The sequence below is a fragment of the Trichechus manatus genome, unplaced genomic scaffold (assembly GCF_000243295.1).
Source record: "Trichechus manatus latirostris isolate Lorelei unplaced genomic scaffold, TriManLat1.0 scaffold00182, whole genome shotgun sequence".
Classification (NCBI taxonomy): Eukaryota; Metazoa; Chordata; class Mammalia; order Sirenia; family Trichechidae; genus Trichechus; species Trichechus manatus.
Window position 1 is genome coordinate 4,639,804 of NW_004444118.1, and position 19,599 is coordinate 4,659,402.

Genomic DNA, 19,599 nt, shown 5'->3' on the forward strand with positions numbered 1-19,599 from the left:
ATATATATATATAGAGAGAGAGAGATAGATAGATAGATAGATGGATAGATAGATAGATAGATATCAAAGAAATGGCTCATGTGATTTTAGAGGCTGAAACGTCCCAAGTCCGTGGATTAGGATAGAGGCGTCTCCTGATTCACGTAGCCACAGGGGCTGGCAAACCCAAGATCGGCAGGTTGGGAAGTAGGGCTCTTGCTCACAGGTTGTGAATATCGAAGAATACCAAGATTGGCAAGCAAGACTGTAAGGCTTCTCCTGATTCACGTAACTGCAGGGGCTGGTGAACCCAAGATTGGCAGGTTGGAGAGCAGGGCTCTTCTCACAGGCTGTGAAGATTGTTGATCCCAAGATCAGCAGATAAGCTGATAGCTCAAGTCCCAAGAACCAGAGGTGAGACGTACAGGAGGCAGCCGGAGGATACAGACTGAGCAAAAAGCCAGAATGTCTGCTTATATTTGGACGCAGGCCACAACCCCAAGGAAAATCCCTTTCAACTGACTGGCTACTCACAGCAGATCCCATCATGGGAGTGATCACATAGGAACACTGAGAATCATGGCCAAGCCAAGCTGACACACAATCTTAACCATCACAATTCACCCCTTGTCAACTTGGCACATGTACACATCTCCTTAAACCATACTTAATCTTTGAAAAAAGACAATTCTAAAGTCATACTTGCACCTAACATGGTACAACTAACACACATACAACCAAAAACACACTAGGCCCATTTACATCTCATATTTTAGAAGTGAAGAAAACAAAAATATTTAATGCACACATACAAAGCAGAAATACTCATAACAATTAAAGTCCTCATTTCTGCAACTGGTCACGTGGACATAACTAGTATTTAGAACTACCTTCTCCCATCACCCATTCTGTATTCTCTTTGCCCTCAGCAAGCACCTCAGCTGATCATGGTTCTTTGCCTGGTGGGGTGACCCAAACTTTCATTCCTGAAGGGTCTGGGCCATTAGTAGTCATGTCAGAATTAGGTTGCTGTAGTTTTATATTGACTTTAATCACAGGGCATGGTAATACTAAGAGATGCCCTAAGGGATCTCCTGCATTCCAGACATACTATTCTTTACCTCCATTATGTAATATCAATCCTATTTCCTGTTGGTAATCAGGATCAATCACACCAGCCAGTATGGTAACTCCCTTCTTTGCCTGTTGACCCAGAAGCATAAGGAGCCCAAAGTGGCCAGGTGGCATTCTTAGCTTCCAGTTCAATGGAATCAGTGATGTGTCTCCAGGTGGGAGCATTCCTTCCTTTGGAACTAAGACCTCTAAACCTGCAGAGCATAAGGTTGCAGGGACAGGAGGCAAAAATCTTACGAGTGGGGCACTAGGGGTAATAGTGAGTGGTGCCACTCCCATTTCCACCCCTTGATTCCTGGACCCATGATTCCTGGCTATGGGAGAAACAGCACCATATATTGGACTCTGGTTTAGAGCATATACAGCCTCCTGGAGAACATTGCCCCAACCCTGCAAGGTATTGTCACCTAGCTGATGCTGTAATTGTGTCTTTAGAAGGCCATTCCATCTTTCTATCAAGCCAGCTGCTTCAAGATGACGGGGAACATGATAAGACCAGTGAATTCCACGAGCACGGGCACACTACTGCACTGCATTTGCTGTGAAGTGAGTCCCTTGATCTGAGGCAATGCTGTGTGGGATACCATGACAGTGGATAAGACATTCTGTAAGTCCATGGATGGTAGTTTTACAGAAGCATTGTGTGCAGCGAAGGCAAATCCACATCCAGAGTAAGCGTCTATTCCAATAAGGACAAAATGCAGCCCTTTCCATGATGGAAGTGGTCCAATGTAATCAACTTGCCACCAGGTTGCTGGCTGATCACCTCGAGGGATGATGCTATGTCGGGGACTCAGTGTTGGTCTCTGCTGCTGGTAGATTGGGCACTCAGCAGTGGCTGTAGCCAAGTCAGCCTTGGTGAGTGGAAGTCTATGTTGCTGAGCCCATGCATAACCTCCATCTCTGCCACCATGGCCACTTTGTTCATGAGCCCATTGAGCAATGACAAGAGTAGCTGGAGAAAGAGGATGAGTGGTTTCCACAGAACACGTTATCCTATCCATTTGAATGTTAAAATCACCCTCTGTTGAGGTCACCCTTTGGTGAGCATTCACATAAGACACAAATATCTTCACTTCTTTGGCCTGTTCAGAGAGGTCTATCCACATACCTCTTCCCCATAAATCCTTGTCTCCAATTTTCCAATCATGTTCCTTCTAAGTCCCTGACCATCCAGCCAAACCGTTGGCCACAGCCCATGAATCAGTAATATAATCACAAATCTGGCCATTTCTCCTTCCAAGCAAAGTGAACAACCAGGTGCACTGCTCGAAGTTCTGCCCATTGAGAGGATCTTCCCTTCACCACTGTCCTTCAGGGAGGTCCCAGAAAGGGTATGTAATGCTGCTGCTGTCCACTTTTGAGTGGGGCCTTCATATTGTGCAGAACCATCTGTAAACCAGGCACGAGTTTTCTCTTCTTCAGTCAACTGATCATAAGGAACTCATCATAAAGCCATAGGTGCAGACTATGGAAGGTAATGTGACAGGAATGGAGGCCATGGGCATTTGGGCCACTTCTTCATGCAACTTACTTGTGCCTTCAGGTCCTGCTTGGGCCCAATCTTGTATATACCACTTCCATTTAATGAAGTGCTGCTATGCACGTCCAACTTTACAACTCTGTGGGTCAGACAACACCCAGTTCATGATGGGCAGCTCAGACTGCATGGTATGTCCCATGGTTAAGCGTCAGTCTCTACTAAGGCCCAGTAACAAGTCAAAAGTTGTTTCTCAAAAGGAGAGTAGTTATCTGCAGAGGACGGCAGGGCTTTGCTCCAAAATCTGCACTGTGATTAACCAATAGGGGCCTGCCAAAGACCCCAAACAGCATCTCTATCTGCCACTGACACTTCAAGCACCATTAGATCAGCTGGATCATATGGCCCAAGTGGCACAGCCACTTGCACAGCAGCCTGGATCTGTTGCAGAGCCTTCTCTTGTTCTGGGCCCCACTCAAAACTAACAGCTTTTCGAGTCACTTGATAAATAGGCTGGAGTAGCACATCCAAATGTGGAATATATTGCCTCTAAAATCCAAAAAGGCCCACTAGGTGTTGTCCCTCCTTTTCAGTTGTGGGAGGGGCCAGATGCAATAACTTATCCTTCACTTTAGAAGGAATATCTTGACATGCCCCACACCACTGGACCCCTAGAAATAAAGGTGCCTGAATTTGTGTGGGATTAATTTCCCACCCTCTAGCACACAAATGTTTTACCAGTAAGTCCAGAGTCATTGATGCTTCTTCCTTACTAGGTCCAATCAGCATAATGTTATCAATGTAATGGACCAGTGTGATGTCTTGTGGAAGGGAAAGGTGATCAAGTCCCTGCAAACTAAATTATGACATAGGGCTGGAGAGTTGATGTAGCCCTGAGGTAGGCAAGTGAAGGTGTATTGCTAGCCTTGCCAGTTGAAGGCAAACTGCTTCTGATTGTCCTTCAAAACAGGCATGGAGAAAAAGGCATTAGCCAGATCAATAGCTGCATACCAGGTACCAGGAGATGTATTAACTTGCTCAAGCAATAAAACTACATCTGGAACAGCAGCTGCAATTGGAGTCACCACCTGGTTAAGTTTTTGATAATCTACTGTCATTCTCCAAGATCCATCTGTTTTTTGTACAGGGCAAATAGGTGAGTTGATTGGGGATGTGGTGGGAATCACCACCCCTGCATCCTTCAAGTCATTGATGGTGGCAGTAATCTCTTCAGATGGGAGTGGTTCTGCTGGCAGGAGTGATTCAATGGAATTTAGGGGCTCAGTGTCTTCAGATTCCTGATTATCCGCCCATATGTCCCCATCCCAAGTTTCAGGATCCTATTTCTTCCCAATCAATGCCCTTACTTTATCTTCAGACACTGCTAGAGGTTGGCAATTAAGCAATGAATTATGTATATAATTCAGCCACTCTTACAATAAGAGTCTGGGTTTAGTTTTCGGCAATATCTGCTGTTACTACAAGAAATAAGGCTTTCTTTCAAAGCACAAGTGGAAACTTTGAGGTCATTTATGTGGCACTCAAGCTTTGACTCTGAAGCCCTGAGCACATCTCTTTCTTTCACCAGTTTGTCTAGCAAAAGTAGGACCAACCAACCAGCTTTCTTATACTTCTCATTCTGATAAAACTGTAGAAAGATATCACACATGTGTTCACCTGAGCCTTGCCTTTCAATAATACCTGATCTATTGGTGGCGATATTTTGAGTATTTGTATCACCACCCCATGCCATGGACTAGCAGTGCCCTCTTTACTGTTGAAACCAGAGTCATCAATGTCTTCAAGACTAGCTAGACTTGAGAGCCTATTTAGAAAACTCAGTCTTATAATTTTGTTTCTCTAGAACTACTTTCAGGAGTGATCACATATTAACACTAAGAATCATGGCCCAGCCAAGTTGACACACAATCTTAACCATCACAAAAGGCTTTATAGATTTTTCAAGATAACTAATTTATGCTGGTAGAAATCCCAGGTCAATGATTTCTATCAAATTTTGTGGTGGTATTTTGGGATTCACTAAATGATCATGAAGAAAGAACAGAAACCTGTAAGATAGAACTTCACCAGTACCTTCAAAGCATTGTTGAAGACGTTGCCAAAATTTGGGAAACAGCCATCTGATTCCTGAGTACTTATGAGCCAAATAAGGGTTTGGGACTGAACTTTGTCATCAATATAAATGTAGCGTTTAGCTTGTGCAAATGACTTGTAAACAAATGCAGTGAGCCTGGAAAAAATAACACACAATGAATTATGTATAGCAAATGTGGACAAAGGGGATGTTCCCTCAAACGTGTGTCTTGCTACAATTGGATTTTTGTGTCTCGTTTTTTGAAAATCCTCCCCCAAATCCTGGCCTAATGTGTCAACTCACTAATTCCTTTTAAACCTCCACACACTTGGATTATGTGCCTCCTTTTCCACCTTCTCTCTATTAATCATTCATCTCCTAGGTGAAGTGTTACCTTGCCTATGATGTCTTCCCAGATTCTTTTCTCTTTACCTCAAGCACAATTCCTGCATTTGTCCTTTCCTAACATCTAAGAGCTTATCACAAAGGACCAGTCCCAGACATCATGCTTGGTAAGATAGAGGGTCAGCGAAAAAGAGGAAGACCCCGGGCAAGATGAATTGACACAGTGGCTGGAACAATGGGCTCAAACAGCACCGACTGTGACGATGGTGCAGGAGTGGGCAGTGTTTTATTCTGTCGTAAATGGAGTCGCTATGAGTCGGGACCAGCTCGGAGGCACCTAACAACAACAAGCATTTATTGAGGAATTACAGTATGTTGTAAACAGAAAAAGATCCCTGGGTGGCGTAAACAGTTTGTACTCAACTACTAACCTAAAGATTAACAGTTTGAACTCACTCAGCAGTACTGTGGAAGAAAGCCAAACAACAACAAAAACTCACTGCCGTTGAGTCTATTCTGACTCAATCTTCTTCTGTTAAGATTACAGTCAAGAAAACCCTGTGGAGCAGCTCTACTCTGTAACACATGGGGTTGCCATGAGTCGTGATCGACAGCAACGGGTTATAGGTAACTAGAAAACTATCTTACAGGCTAAGATGAGGCATTTGTGCCTCATTTTCACAAATAACCTGAGGTCCAGAGGGTTTAAATGGCTCATTCAATCGTGATAAATCAGGGTTACTCTTATATATGTACTCTTTTTCCCTATAGACTGGCATTCTTTGCAGGCAAGCACCAAGTTATATTCATCAATGCGTGTAAGCTGCGTTATGTTTAATTCAAACAAATCATCATACAGTTTTGAGGAAAGTTGTCCTTCCTATGAGCTTCCACAGAATCATGTGCATATTTTTACTTTATCTTTTATCATATTGCATTCTAACATTTTTTCTTACTTGTGTTTCCCCACTATACTTTAAACTTTCTGAGGTCAAGGGCCATGTATTATTGAGAGGCAAAATTATGTAGTCGGGGAAAGCTCAGGTTTTTGGAAAAGACATTCCAGCTCTGCTTCATAACTAGTAGTGTCGCCTTGGACAAATTACTTAACCTTCCTGTGTCTATCTCTTCATCTTAAAATTGGTGTTGTAATGCTACCTACCTCACTGGGTTGTTATGGGGATTAATTATACTCAATAATAAAAGCAAAGATAAGGATTATTATGATTAGCATTTGTCTTTTTGTATCTCAAGGGCTTTTTACTGTTCCCAGGACATAGTAGTCAGTGGTATAAATAAATGTTAGGAATATAAGGAATAATTCTTAAAACTTGTATTTCACCTATCACCCTATCTTTTGGGCTTACAATCATAACACAATCTATGCTTAATTTGTTTTTAGTACTTATTTCACTATTTGTAGCAAGTACCATTGTGCTCAAATACGGGTTTTTAATATCTCATCAAGAAAGTGCAATCTGTACAACACTACTTCTGAGTGGCATTGTCAGTGAGCATAAGTGATGCTGAAGTTACCGTTGAGGCTGATTTAGGATAATATTAATGTTTTGGTTGGAATAATTTGCTTGTATATTAAACTAGGTTTCACATTCCTTATTCTTACCTGTTGAGTTACTTTCTTTTTGCCTAATGATTTGTTTATTTAGCATGCATTGTTCATAAGTAAAAGATAGAAATAAAGCCATATATCATGAGTTTTTAACCTGAAAGCCCAAGAATCCTATTAAATTGAATTTGTGTATACGTGTGTGGAGGCTTGAATATAAACAGGTCCATAGTTTTTATAAAATTCCCAAATAGCTACTTGATAAAAAAAGAAATGTTAAAAAACTTCTAATTAAATTCATATAAATTAAAATCAATTCAAACCATGTGTTTCCTTGCTGATCTCTTTGTCGAAAGGTACTATATGATCCATCTGAGTGTTTATAAGACAGCTGCTTCTGATATCCTAGAACAAGAAAGAAGATTTAACTATTTTTCAATTTAAAAGTAATACCCAGCAGGAAAATTGGATAAACTGACTATTCACATTAGTTATAAGTGAATATATACATATACACAAATACATTCAGTGTACTTAACAAGAGAAAAGAGCTGGGATTCAGGAATTTACCCGAGAAAAATAAAAAAAGACTTTTAAATGCTTTACCTTCGATCAGGTATGCAATAGCCTTGGATTTTATCTCTTCTGTCAGTTGTTGAGTCTGACTCAGATAGTCCAAGATGTAAATATTGGAAGCGAATAGAGCCATATTCTGCTCTCCACAACCAAAAGGCATTTGGAGAAGATTCCTTAAGTTTTGCATGGCAGAACCAAGAAGATCTCCTGAAAAGTCAATCAAATCAATATGAAGTACTTTATCAAAACCGATAAGAAAAATAATATTAGGTTATGTTCAACACCTTTACGCTATGGATATTCAAAATAATTATTTTTCTATATTATCTAAATCTTCCTCTCTCTCTACTTGTTGGGCCCACACTGTAGAGTTAACAAAACATGTCAGACCTTGCTTCCAGAACTAAGGAGGAGCTATGTTTCCCAAAGCAGCCAAGAGTAGAAGAGCCCAAAAATTTGTGGGAATCAAAATTCCCAGGACGAAGCAAGAGAACTCAAGGCCAATTATCAATTTGAAAGGACAAAAGTAGGGCCCCAAATAAACCTTTATGAAATGCTTACCATGTACTGGATACTGTTCTGAGCACTGACATTAATTCATTCAATCCTTATGACTGAGTAGATACTATATACTATTATTATTTCCACTTTATACATGAGAAAACCAAGGCATGGAGAGGTAAATAAATATCCTGACATCACTCAAAACAGACGCGTCAGAGTCAAGAATGAGCACAGACAGTATGACTTTAGAGTGCCCGGGCTTAACAACTTCCCTACACACTCTTTACTGATGCTTAAAACTTATATAGAACCCACTACATATCTGGAAGGGGTGTAAGCATCTTAATTCCCTTAATTTTTATAACAACTCTATGAAATACATAATATTATCTTCCTTTAAGGGATGAGGAAATGAGGCACAGAGAGGTTAAGTAACTTGCCCAAAGTGATACAGCAAGTGTTGAATCTGGGATTGAGATTTCAGCAGCCTGTTGCAGAGTCAGCTTTCTTGTCTACTGTGCTTAGCCCTTATGGTGCAATGGTTGAGCACTCAGTGCTAATCGAAAGGTCAGTGGCTGGAACCCACCAGTGTCTCCGCAGGAGAAAAAACTTGGTTATCTGTTCCTGTAAAGATTACAGCCCAAGAAACCCCTACAGGGTCGCTATGGGTCAGAATTAACTCACGGCACACAATAACAATATGCTTAGCCACTGTAAGGAATCTCTATGGTCTGAATGGAAATTGAACCATTTGGAAATAAAATAAGAAGAGTTTAGGATGATTGTCATAAATATGACTGTGTAGTATCTGTGACTTATATTTGTTGGACATCATTGTGATGATGTATGGATATAACTGATTTGCCAAAAAGCTCAGGTTAAACCTAGACGTTCTTTGGTCGTGATCCTGAGGGATGTTCTTGATACGAGTTTGTTTTTTTATTTTAATGAGCGTTTGTCTGAGTAGCGTTTTCCTACTACAATTTGACTATAATCCTACATGTAGTGCAAAATCTCTTCCATTGTATTCTTTACATCTCCATCTTAAATTTTTACCCTGGACTCTATACAGCTGGTGAGTAGGGGCTAAACAGTCAAGGAACTTTAAAAAAAAAGAAAATGATAGCAGTAAAGCATGGAAGTAGCTATCTTTTAATATTGAGTAGGCTAAGAAAGCAGTTTTCTGGTTTTCACCAGGGGAACAATAATAGGTACACACTGTCTTTAATTTTGGTGTATATTTTATATTCCTTTCTACACCAGAAAGTAACCTGTAGTTGTTCCTGATTAACCTGAAGCTTTTCCAGTCATTGGCAGGTCACTTAGGCTCTGGGTTTATACAGCCTACAAGTTAAGATTAAGAAGCTTGCTTTGTTCTGGTCATTGGCCACAGGGACAATTACTTTTCTGCAGGGTGTTGTTTGAGCTTACCTGAGTATTATGATTCCAATGCAAAAAAATGAAATTTGAACGTTAACCTGTTGAGGATATCATGTCTAAAAATCACTAGTTTGTGAGAAATATCAGCACTTTTCTTTACAGAGGTGTTCTGAATGAGACACCTGCCAGGAGGGCTAATTATGGGACTGAATATTTATGGGCCAAAGCTAAAATGACCTTTTAGGAAAAGAAAGAGTCAAAAGATTTGGAGGCTCTAGCACTTAATTTCTTACTGTGGTGGAGTGTCTAGAGAAATGCGCTAACCTCAATCATTAAATTCTAAGGCTGGAAATGGAACCCAAAACATGACAAAACCAACAAACAGGACCATGGACCAAGCCTATATATGTTGTTGCTATTGTGTGCCATCAGGTCAATTCCAACTCATGGTGACCCTATAGAACAGAGTAGAACTGCTCCATAGGGTTTCCAAAGCTGTAATCTCAGAAGCTGACTACCACATCTTTCTTCTGTGGGACAGCTGGTGGGTTTAGACAGCTCACCTTTCACTTAGCAGCTGTGCACTTAACCACTGAACCACCGGGGCTTCTAAGCCTATATATAACTCCCCTATAATGTATTATATTCCAAACTTACCAAGAACAGACCAATAAGCTCTAGATGAATCTTGCACAAGATTTTCTGGTGATGCTAGCACCACTGATTGAGATACTGTGGTTCCTAGGAAACAGTAGAGTGAATTTATTAATTCGGGACTCACATTGATTTTAAAACCAGAGTTTGAAACACATTTGTTAAATAGTTAGGGGCAATTAGCCTGTGATTAACATCTTTTGATGGATTGTTTATAATCATATTAATTAACTTCTGTGAATAGTACTGCAATGCACATTGGTGTACAAGTCTCTGAGTCTCCGCTTTCAAATCTTTTTTGGTATATACCTAGGAGTAGAATTGCTGGGTCATATGGTAGTTCTATTTTTAGTTTTTTGAGCAACTGCCACACTATTTTTCACAATAGCTGTACCATTTTGCATTCCCACCAGCAATAGATAAGTGTTCCAGTTTCCCCACATCCTTGCCAATACTTATTATTTTCTTTTTATCTTAGCCATCCTAGTGGGAGTGAAATTGTATCTCATTGTGGTTTTAATTTGTATCTCTCTGATGGCTAATGACTTTGAGCAGCTTTTTGTGTGTTTGGTGGCTATTTGAATGTCCCCTTTGGTGAAATATCTACTCAAGTCTTTTGTCCATTTTATGATTGGGTTATCTTTTTGTTGTTAAGTTGTTGAAGTTTTACACACATTTTGGTTATTCGATTCTTATTGGATATATGATTTCCAAAGATATTCTCCCAGTAGATAGCTTGTCGTTTCACCTTTTTGGTAGTCTTTTTATTTATTTATGTATTTTGAATATTATATTGTGTTTTAGGTGACAGTTTACAGCGCAAATTAGATCCCCATTCAACAATTCAGACACAAATTGTTCCATGACGCTGGTTACAGTTCCCACAACGTGTCAGCACTCTCACCATTTCCACCCAAGCTTCCCCTTTCCATCCATCCAGTGTCCCTGCCCCTCCTTGCCTTCTCATCTTTTCTTTTGGATAAAGGTTGACCATTTGGTCTTGTATAGTTGATTGTTTAAAGGAGCACGTTCCTCACTGGTGTTATTATTTATTTTATAGGTAATTGATTATTTGGCTGAAAGGTGACCTTCGGGATCATAATAATTAACTTTTAATGAAGAAATCAAAGATTGGATGGGGCGAAGTTAAGGGGAGAGATAAGGCTGGAGTGAAAGTCAAGGACACTGCATTCTGAATTGAGGAATAGATTTTAAGGAGAACTTTAAAGTCTCTAATTTGCTTTTGCTTATGGCACAATTAAATTGTATTACTTGAAAGTAATTTAATCTTTCCCAGGAGATCAATAATAAAACAGTTAATTCCAAAACAAAGATAAACAGAGGTTTCATTCAATGTTGCCAAGTTAGCAAGACCATATAAAAGTCTTACCACTTGTGCAAATAAGTGAGGTCCTACTTACCACTTGTGCAAATAAGTGAGCCCTGTGTCATCTCCCTTTCAATACCTTCAGGCTAATTATTGGGAGAAGAAAAGAGAGGAGTCATAATCAAATTCACATATTCAAGAATTAGTAAAAATGTTTAAAAAGAACAAATCATCCTCAAAAAATTATCCCAGATAATGAGTATATAAACTTTTAAGCCCAAGATAATAAAAAAGTGAACCATTTGATTTTGCATGCTATAGAATAAGCTAAGTGTTTCTAAAATTAAAGGCAAGGATTTTCTCAAAAATCCTTCAAGCTTCAAAATGATCTATCTCTTTTTCAAGAATATTATATATTTGACTGTAAATGTTCTCTGCAGACCAAATGTCTCAGGACAGAATGTCTGTCCCTGGTCTTTTTTCCCAAGTATTTGATTGAAATATTGTGCTGTCTTTTTGAATAAGTGCTCCTTCCTACTATGTATGTGAGATCTGAAAGGGATACTTACACTTCCTAATGAAGAAAAACATTTTGAAATACAGACAGATTTCTTCCTCAAAGCCCATAGGTTTCACTTTGAGGCCATACCTCTACCAGCAGTGGTTTGATCAGCGTATCCCTCCAGCCAGTGTTCAGAGACTCGGAAGACCCATCTCCACAGGCACTGTTCGTCAGGGTTTCAGCAACGACAGTGAGGTTGACAGTACCTAAAATGTCAGGAAATATAAAGGCAGAATTACAATGGATTAATTCTGATGACGGAGATTCAAAGAGGCAGCGATCACTCCGGGCTCTAAATTGCAGTAAATTGTAAATAAAATTGAAATTTTACAGAAGAGAGAGAGAAGTATGACATGGAAAATATGAGCTCTTCAAGTCAGGACTTGATTCCAACTCCCCAACCCTTGTTCCCATGCAAATTGGTCCTAGGTTGTAAAAGAAAAGAGGGCAGTGGTCTTTAGTTGTAGAATTTTCACTTTCCATGCAGGACACCAGGGTTGATTCCTGGCCAATGTACCTCATGTGCAAGCCACCATCCATCTGTCAATGGAGGCTTGTATTGCTATGATGCTGAATGGGTTTCAGCAGAGCTTCTGGACTAAGACATGCTGGGAAGAAAGGCCTGGTGATCTGTTTCTGAAAATCAGCCAATGAAAATCCTGTGGATCACAATGGTCTGATCTGCAACCCATAATGGGATGGAGCAGGACGAGGCCGTGTTTCCTTCCATTGTGCATGGGGTCGCCATGAGTTGGGGGCTGACTTGTCGGCAGCTAACAACAGGAATAGAAAAATGGACAGGTGGTGGTACTAAGCAATGAGTAAACTTGCTGTAATAGAGAAATAGCCTTACATAAGCTCTTAGGAGGATTTACGAAAGAATATAAAAATATATAGGAACTGAAAAGCTTACCCAGTGCTTGGGGAGTAACCAGCCAAGCATAGGATTTTCTCTCACCGCCACATATGCAAACATTTTCATCTTCAGTTGGGAGACGTTTGATTTGGTAAGCATTAGATGCTTTCAGTACAGTACTAATCTGTGACAGCCAGATACGAAAAGAGAGAGAAAGAAGATTTAATTCTTTCCGTACATTTACATCATACAGCTGTGAATGTCTAAAAGATCAGAAAGGAGATTCCCCACCTTTCATATCTTGTGCTGTGGGAAGAATGGCTTCCAAGTCCAGAGGAAACCTCCAAAGTCTTATTACATAAATTATTATAATCTGATCTTTGACACTTACTGACCTTTGCCTAATTATTTGGAATAAAGCAGTACTTAGGTCTTATACAACAATGCACTGCTTTAGATGTTTTGGCCAATCTAGGTTGATCAAGTTATCATAAAGTCTTATGAGTCTCAGTTTACTTTTTCTTGTCTATAAATTGAGGCCATTGTCATCTACTGCTCACAGTTGTCATGTATATCAAATAAAATATAAAATATCTATAACAGTGCATCCCATCTCAGGCTCACAAACAAAATCTTGTTTAACAAGCAAAAACTGTCTTTAATGTGAGAAAATCTTTTCTTTTTTATTTCCCTAAAAAGCAGCTGCTACTGAATGCTGCATCTTGATAAATTGAGTAGGTTTTGCATAGTTGATTTCTTTCAGTAAACTGTACCGTTTAAACAATGAATACCTTCGTCAGGTATCTTACTTGGCATTTTGGATATGTCAGTTTGTAACTACTGTTTACTGATGTTGATCCAATTCTCGGATAAAATAAAGTGCTGGCTTTGAGGAACATACCATATTAAAAAATCATACTGAAGCAAAAGATGAGCCAATAAGATAAACTAAAGGCTGTAGAATTACTAGAGGTTTTACTGAAGTTTGTTATTTAGGTAAAGGCTAAAGACAGGGGAAGTTAACTCAATTGCCTATTATTTGCAATGTATCGTGCAAGGCTCGTCATTTATATTATCTCACTCAGTTCTCACAAAATCCTGCCAAATATGTGTTACTAAGGCCATTTTACACACTGATAGAAGCCCTGGTGGCACAGTGGTTAAACACTCGGCTGCTAACCAAAAGGTCGGCAGTTGGAACCCACCAGTCGCTCTGAAGGAGAAAGATGTGGCAGTCTGCTTTCATAAAGATTACAGCCTTGGAAAGTCTATGGGACAGTTCTACTCTCTCCTGCAGAGTCACTACGAGTTGGCATCAACTCAACGGCAATGGGTTTGTTTTTGGTTAGAGAGGTTAATTATTTTGTTCAAAGCAACAGAGCTAGAAATAAGTGTAATAAATACTATGCTTTATCTGCTATGAAATTGCTGTTTTCTCACAGCTATTATCCAGCAGTCAAGAGCCCATGAAACCACTGAGATACCATATATTCTGCATATTCCCAGGGAATCCAAAGGTGAAAGATAAGCAGATTTAAAATCTAATTTATAACATCCAGCTTAATTACTTCATAAATCCCTCTGCTTCAGGAGGATCTTGTGCATAAAAGACCTTCCTTGGAGATGCTGAAGAACTGAAGGTACTAGACATTTCTTCGTCCAATCATTCATCCCCCTACCCCCCCCACCACACACAAAGGAGAAAGATGACTTACTTACATCACAGAGTTTATATTCAGTTCTTTTATGTTCAGCCAGTCACCTAGATATACTAATTTATATTTCTAAACCCCACACTGGCTGACTGGTAAAACTAGTTAATGTTTTCAAAACAAACTTAGCTAAGAAAGTACTTACAACGTCCCATATCATCATACGTCTCAAGTTTGAAGATAATTGCATGGAAAGAAATTGCTATTTATTAATAAGATTCAAGGCAATACCTGAACACATCTATTCAGGTAGTTGAAGACGTTGGCCTTCAGAGTGAATGCTTCTCCTCGAACAACTGAATAGGGGAGAGTAAGATCCACAAAGAAGGGCTGAAAAGCTGTCAGGGAGATGGTTGGGGAGATGCCAAATCCAGCTTTATCATCTAGGCAGAATCCATTGGCCTTCCACTGTGTAATGGTATCAGGAACAGTAAGAGGAAGACTGGCTTTCCCCCGGGAGCTAAATGAGAAGATTCAGATAACAGTGAAGAGACGAGTTGTCACCATACAATATATAATTAGATCATTGCATTTACTCAAAGCTTAGTATCTCTTCCTTTGACTGTGTGACACTCTACTAAACTGTAACAGTCGAATTCTCTTTCTTTATCCCGTTCTTCCTCTGTTCAGCTCCTTGTTATTCCTTATCTATGTCGTTGTTGTTGTTGTTAGGTGTCATTGAGTCGATTTTGACTCTTAGTGACCCCATGTAACAGAGCAGGGTTTTCTTGTCTGTAACCGTTATAGAAGCAGATTGCCACGTCTTTCTTGAATGGAGCTGCTGGATGGGTTTGAACCACCAGCCTTTCGGGTCACAGCCAAGTGCTTAACTGTTGCACCACCAGGGCTGCTTTTTACCTTATCTATAAAGAAGCTCCTTTTTTCCTTATTATAAATGTGTCCGGTATTCTAGCTTCCCTTACCTTAGACTTACTTAGATTGTACTTTGGCTCTTAATTCTGAGCTCTTATCTTTTTACTCTACTTTAAATCTTATTGATGCTCTCATTTCTTATAATCCCTACCAAATTATAAATTATTGAAATACTTGATATTAATCTCACACTTACTTACAAATACAAATATACTTTTATATGTGTATATTTCTCTTTAATTATTGATAGACTGTGACTGGTCATTAGCCTCAAAGTATTTAGAAATGTTGGAATAATCAGGATACCTAAATTAATGACTTGTTTAACTTACATGAGATACATACCTTCTTGACTAGTTTAATTTGGAGTCCCTGGGTGGTGCAAATGGTTAATGAGCTTGGCTGCTAACTAAAGGGTTGGAGGTTCGAGTCCACCCAGAGGTGCCTTGGAAGAAAGGCCTGGAGACCTGCTTCTGAAAAAGCAGCCATTGAAAACCTTATGGAGCATAGTTCTACTCTGACACACATAGAGTTGTCGTGAGTTGGAGTCAACTCCATGGCAACAAGTAACTGGTAAGTTTAATTTACTTACAAACTATTTTTGCCATATTTAGCCAACTTTACTGATAAGTTTAGAAACATGATTCCTATAATATAGTTTCCAAGTTTAAAATATTCACATTAGCCTTATACTTGAATTTATTATGGTACTACTTAGAAACTCATTTTTCCCAACTTCCCCCACCCCCTTTTTTTCCTACTTTTCATTATTTTTTAATTTTTTCTACTCTTCTTGATTCCTCTACATTGTTTCCTCTCCTTCCTTCTTTCTCCCTTACATCGATATGTATTTATTATTGTGTTCATCATGTCATACAATAGAAAACAAATTTCAGTCTGTTTCATGGTCTCTCAGTACAATTTTTCTTTCAACAAAATCAGATATTTATAAAAAAATAAATGATAAAAAATGACAGTAAGAAAAATAAATAACAGGAAAATGAAAGAATGGAGAAAGTGAAAAGAAGAAAAGAAGAAAAGAGAGAAGCTAGTAGAAGTTTATCAGAGATTCTGCAGAATTTTTGACACACTCTCTTAATTTTCAGGCTTTTGGACACATTTAGTTTGATAAAGCTGGCAAATATTTATGAATATTATGCCTCACTTGCTTCGATAAAAAGAAAAAAAATAATTAAATGCACATAAAAAACAATTAAAAAAACTTACTCAGTTGTGATAAGATTCCAAACCCAAGTTTCAGGAAATGATTTCCGCACAGTATTGACATAAGAACGGAAAGGGGCAATCCCTCCAGCTTCAAAACTCCCAGAAGGCTTCAAAACTGAAGTTATTTCAATAGGAAGACAAAATACAATATCAGGGGTATGCTATTTCATATCTTAAAAGTCAAATTTAACTTCTTAGCAAATAAATTGTTCTGAGGACAAGATCTAATAATAATAACAGCTATCATTTATTGAATCATTGCTATGTCTAAGTCACTATTGGAAATGCTTTTCACATATTTTAGCTCATTTAATCCTCACAATAATTTTTAACCAAATTTTAAGATCCTATTTCTGGCGACTGATCTATGAATATCTTACAAGTGTTTATTAAAAAAGTTAAGAGTATTAATTATTCATCTTTGTATTCATCTATCATTGATATTTTGATATATCATACTTATAAATACATTATGCGAGTAATATGGGAATGCATCATCCTATAAAACAATTAAAACATTAAAATCAAAATCAAAGTTCTCCTTGAACACCACCACCAATCCCAGTTTGTCACACCTCTACTGGTGGGTACTCTCCCCATGTATCCATAGAAAATATAAGGCAATGTTTTGTATTCTCCTTTAATTTTGAAAATGGTAGTATATTTATTATTTGTCAACTTGGGTTTTTCCACCTTAATATAGTGTTTTTCAGTTATATTATTGTTGGTACAAATGTATCTATTTCATTATTTTTAGTTTCTTTTTGGTAATCCTTCCCATTTTTGTATGAAATTTTAATTATCTATACCTCTCTTGGAGCCCTGGTGGAGCAGTGGTTAAGAGGTTGGCTGCTAACCAAAAGGTCAGCAGTTCAAATCCACCAGCTGCTCCTTGGAAACCCTATGGGGCAGTTCTACTCTGTCCTATAGGATTGCTTTGAGTCAGAGTCAACTTGACAGCAACGGGTATGGCTTTTTTTTTTTTTTTTTTGGTTTATACTTCTTTTGATGGGCAAATTTTCAGTTTTAATTTCTGCTCTAGGGCATGTTCTTGTTTTTTTTTTAATTCTTAATTTTTTTTTTTTGTAGTATGCCATTTTGATTCCCTTCTCATTTCCTTTTCTTTATAGTTTTTAGTTATTTTCTTAGTGGTTATCATTGGGGTTAAAATTAACATATTAAACTTATAACAACCTAGTTTGAATTAATACCAACTCCACTTCAAAAGCTCATTTCTGTACAACTTCGTGTCCCTCCCTGTTTACATTGTTATTGTCACAGATTACTGCCTTATACCTTGTGTGTCCGTTAACATAGGTTTATAATTATTGTTTTATGCATTTGTCTTTTAAATCATATAGAAATACAAGAAGAGTTATAAACCCAAACCACAATGATACTGGCTTTTATATTTACCTGTGTAGTTATCTTCACTGGTGTTCTTTATTTTTTCATATGGTTTCGAGTTACTGTCTAGTACCCTTTTATTTCTACCAGACTCCCTTTAACCTTTCTTGAATGGAAAGTCACTAGTGACAAACTCAGCTTTTATCCCTCTTAATTGTGCCTTCATTTTTGGAGGGTAGTTTTGCTTGATATAGAATTCTTGTTTGACAGCTCCCCTCCGCCCCCCAAATCAGCACTTTGAATACGTCATCTCACTGCCTTCTGGTCTCCAGGGTTTCAATTTACCTTATTTGAATAATCAGTAGTATTTAATTTTTCTTACTTTTTTTTTTTTTTGCTATTGTTGTATGTGTCATCTGGTTTCTCAATGTTCTTTTAATTTTTTTTTATGATTACTAGTGAGGTTAAATATCTCTTCATATAGTTTTTACCTATTTGTTTCTCCTTCTTTGTATTGTCTTCGTATCTTTTGCCTATTTTTCAATTTTCCTAGAAATTTCTTTGCATAGTTCTTGACATCTTTCAAGTTTCTGATCATTCAGTCACCTCTTCACAGCATCCTCTTTTCCCTTATCTTGCTTTATTTTCTTAATAGTAGTTCTTTGAGATTTAGTACAATACAATGATAAAAAACATGGATTTTTGGGCCAGAATGTCTGGATTACAATCACATCCTTGCCATTTATTATCTGTTTCATTGGGCAAGTTACTTAACTTTTCTCTGCCTCACTTTCATCATCAGTAAATTGGAAGCAATAGTTTTTAATCTATAGGTTGTGAAGAATAAATGGATTAATATACGCAAAATGTTTAGAACATTGCTTGGTATATAGTAACCATTCAATAAATATTAACTATCAGAGTACTTATCATCATCTGAAATTATGTTGTCAATATATAGTCTGCATTCCCACTTCAATATAAACCCCAGGCGTATAAAGATTCATCTGCCTTATTCTCTCTATGTTTCTAACATTTGATATGATAGGCAACTAAAAAAAAAAAAAAAAAAAAGACAAGAAATCTCTCCTATTTCTCCAAATCCCCAACTCACTTCATAAGTGGTCAGAGATTACAAGTTGTTATCTGATCCTCACATTATACTAAGACTCACATTCTTTATCTTCGTCATCACAGTCCGGATGGCTGGGATTCTTCTTGCACAGTACTGGTTTCCGGTAATGAGAGTTGGTAAAAACCTTTAACCCCATTGCCTTTTAAGATAAAATCAGTTTTAAATCACACAACATTATAGAGTAGCAGTTTAGAAAAACTTTTTGTTCTCTATGTTTTTTTCATTCCCTTCTCTTGTTTATTTCTCTATCTCTTAAATGTCACAAACCTAGAGATACTTCCCTGCCATTTTCTAAATTCTATGTTTTCAATTCCCCTTGTTTCTCTGATTTAATGACATTTTATTTTTCCTAATTAACAGCTGTTGATAAAAATCTTCGAATGAGAAAGGAAAATAAAACCTCATCTTATACCACTCTATCCCTGAGTGGGTGCTGGCTTCTGCAGCACGTATACTAAAATTGGAACAATATAGAGAAGATTAGCATGGCCCCTGTGCAAGAACGACACACAAATTCGTGAGACGTTCCATATTTTTGGAGCCCTGGTGGTGCAGTTGTTAAGAACTCAGTTGCTAACCAAAAGATTGGCAGTTCAAATCCACCAACTGCTCCTTCGAAATCCTATAGGGCAGTCCTATAGGGTCACTATGAGTCAGAATCGACTCGATGGCAATGGGTTGGGATCCTTGTATGGTGAAAACAGTTAATGAGCTTCATTACTAACCAAAATGTTAGGGTTGAGCTCACCCAGAGGCGTCTTGGAAGAAAGGTCTGAGATCTACTCAGCCATTGAAAACCCTATGGAGCACAGCTCTACTCTGACCCACATGCGGTTGCCATGAGTT

The 19,599-nt window shown here is 38.2% G+C and overlaps 1 protein-coding gene and 1 non-coding gene across 2 annotated transcripts in view; one reads left to right on the forward strand and one right to left on the reverse strand.

Annotated features, from left to right (window-relative positions):
• Nucleotides 1-19,599, reverse strand: part of LOC101349996 (ovostatin) — a 79,300-nt gene that overhangs the window by 12,067 nt on the left and 47,634 nt on the right. The window contains exons 18-27 of the mRNA XM_023741483.1: nucleotides 18,793-18,892; nucleotides 16,272-16,386; nucleotides 14,403-14,631; nucleotides 12,517-12,643; nucleotides 11,691-11,809; nucleotides 11,136-11,187; nucleotides 9,718-9,801; nucleotides 7,207-7,383; nucleotides 6,924-7,005; nucleotides 4,688-4,844 (exon numbers count right to left, since the gene is read on the reverse strand). Coding sequence (XP_023597251.1) covers nucleotides 4,688-4,844; nucleotides 6,924-7,005; nucleotides 7,207-7,383; nucleotides 9,718-9,801; nucleotides 11,136-11,187; nucleotides 11,691-11,809; nucleotides 12,517-12,643; nucleotides 14,403-14,631; nucleotides 16,272-16,386; nucleotides 18,793-18,892 — 1,242 coding nt within the window. The remainder of the gene's footprint in view (nucleotides 1-4,687; nucleotides 4,845-6,923; nucleotides 7,006-7,206; nucleotides 7,384-9,717; nucleotides 9,802-11,135; nucleotides 11,188-11,690; nucleotides 11,810-12,516; nucleotides 12,644-14,402; nucleotides 14,632-16,271; nucleotides 16,387-18,792; nucleotides 18,893-19,599) is intronic.
• LOC111822617 (U6 spliceosomal RNA) lies at nucleotides 19,184-19,290 on the forward strand. Its single transcript, XR_002825757.1, has one exon. It is a non-coding gene; the product is annotated as a U6 spliceosomal RNA (small nuclear RNA).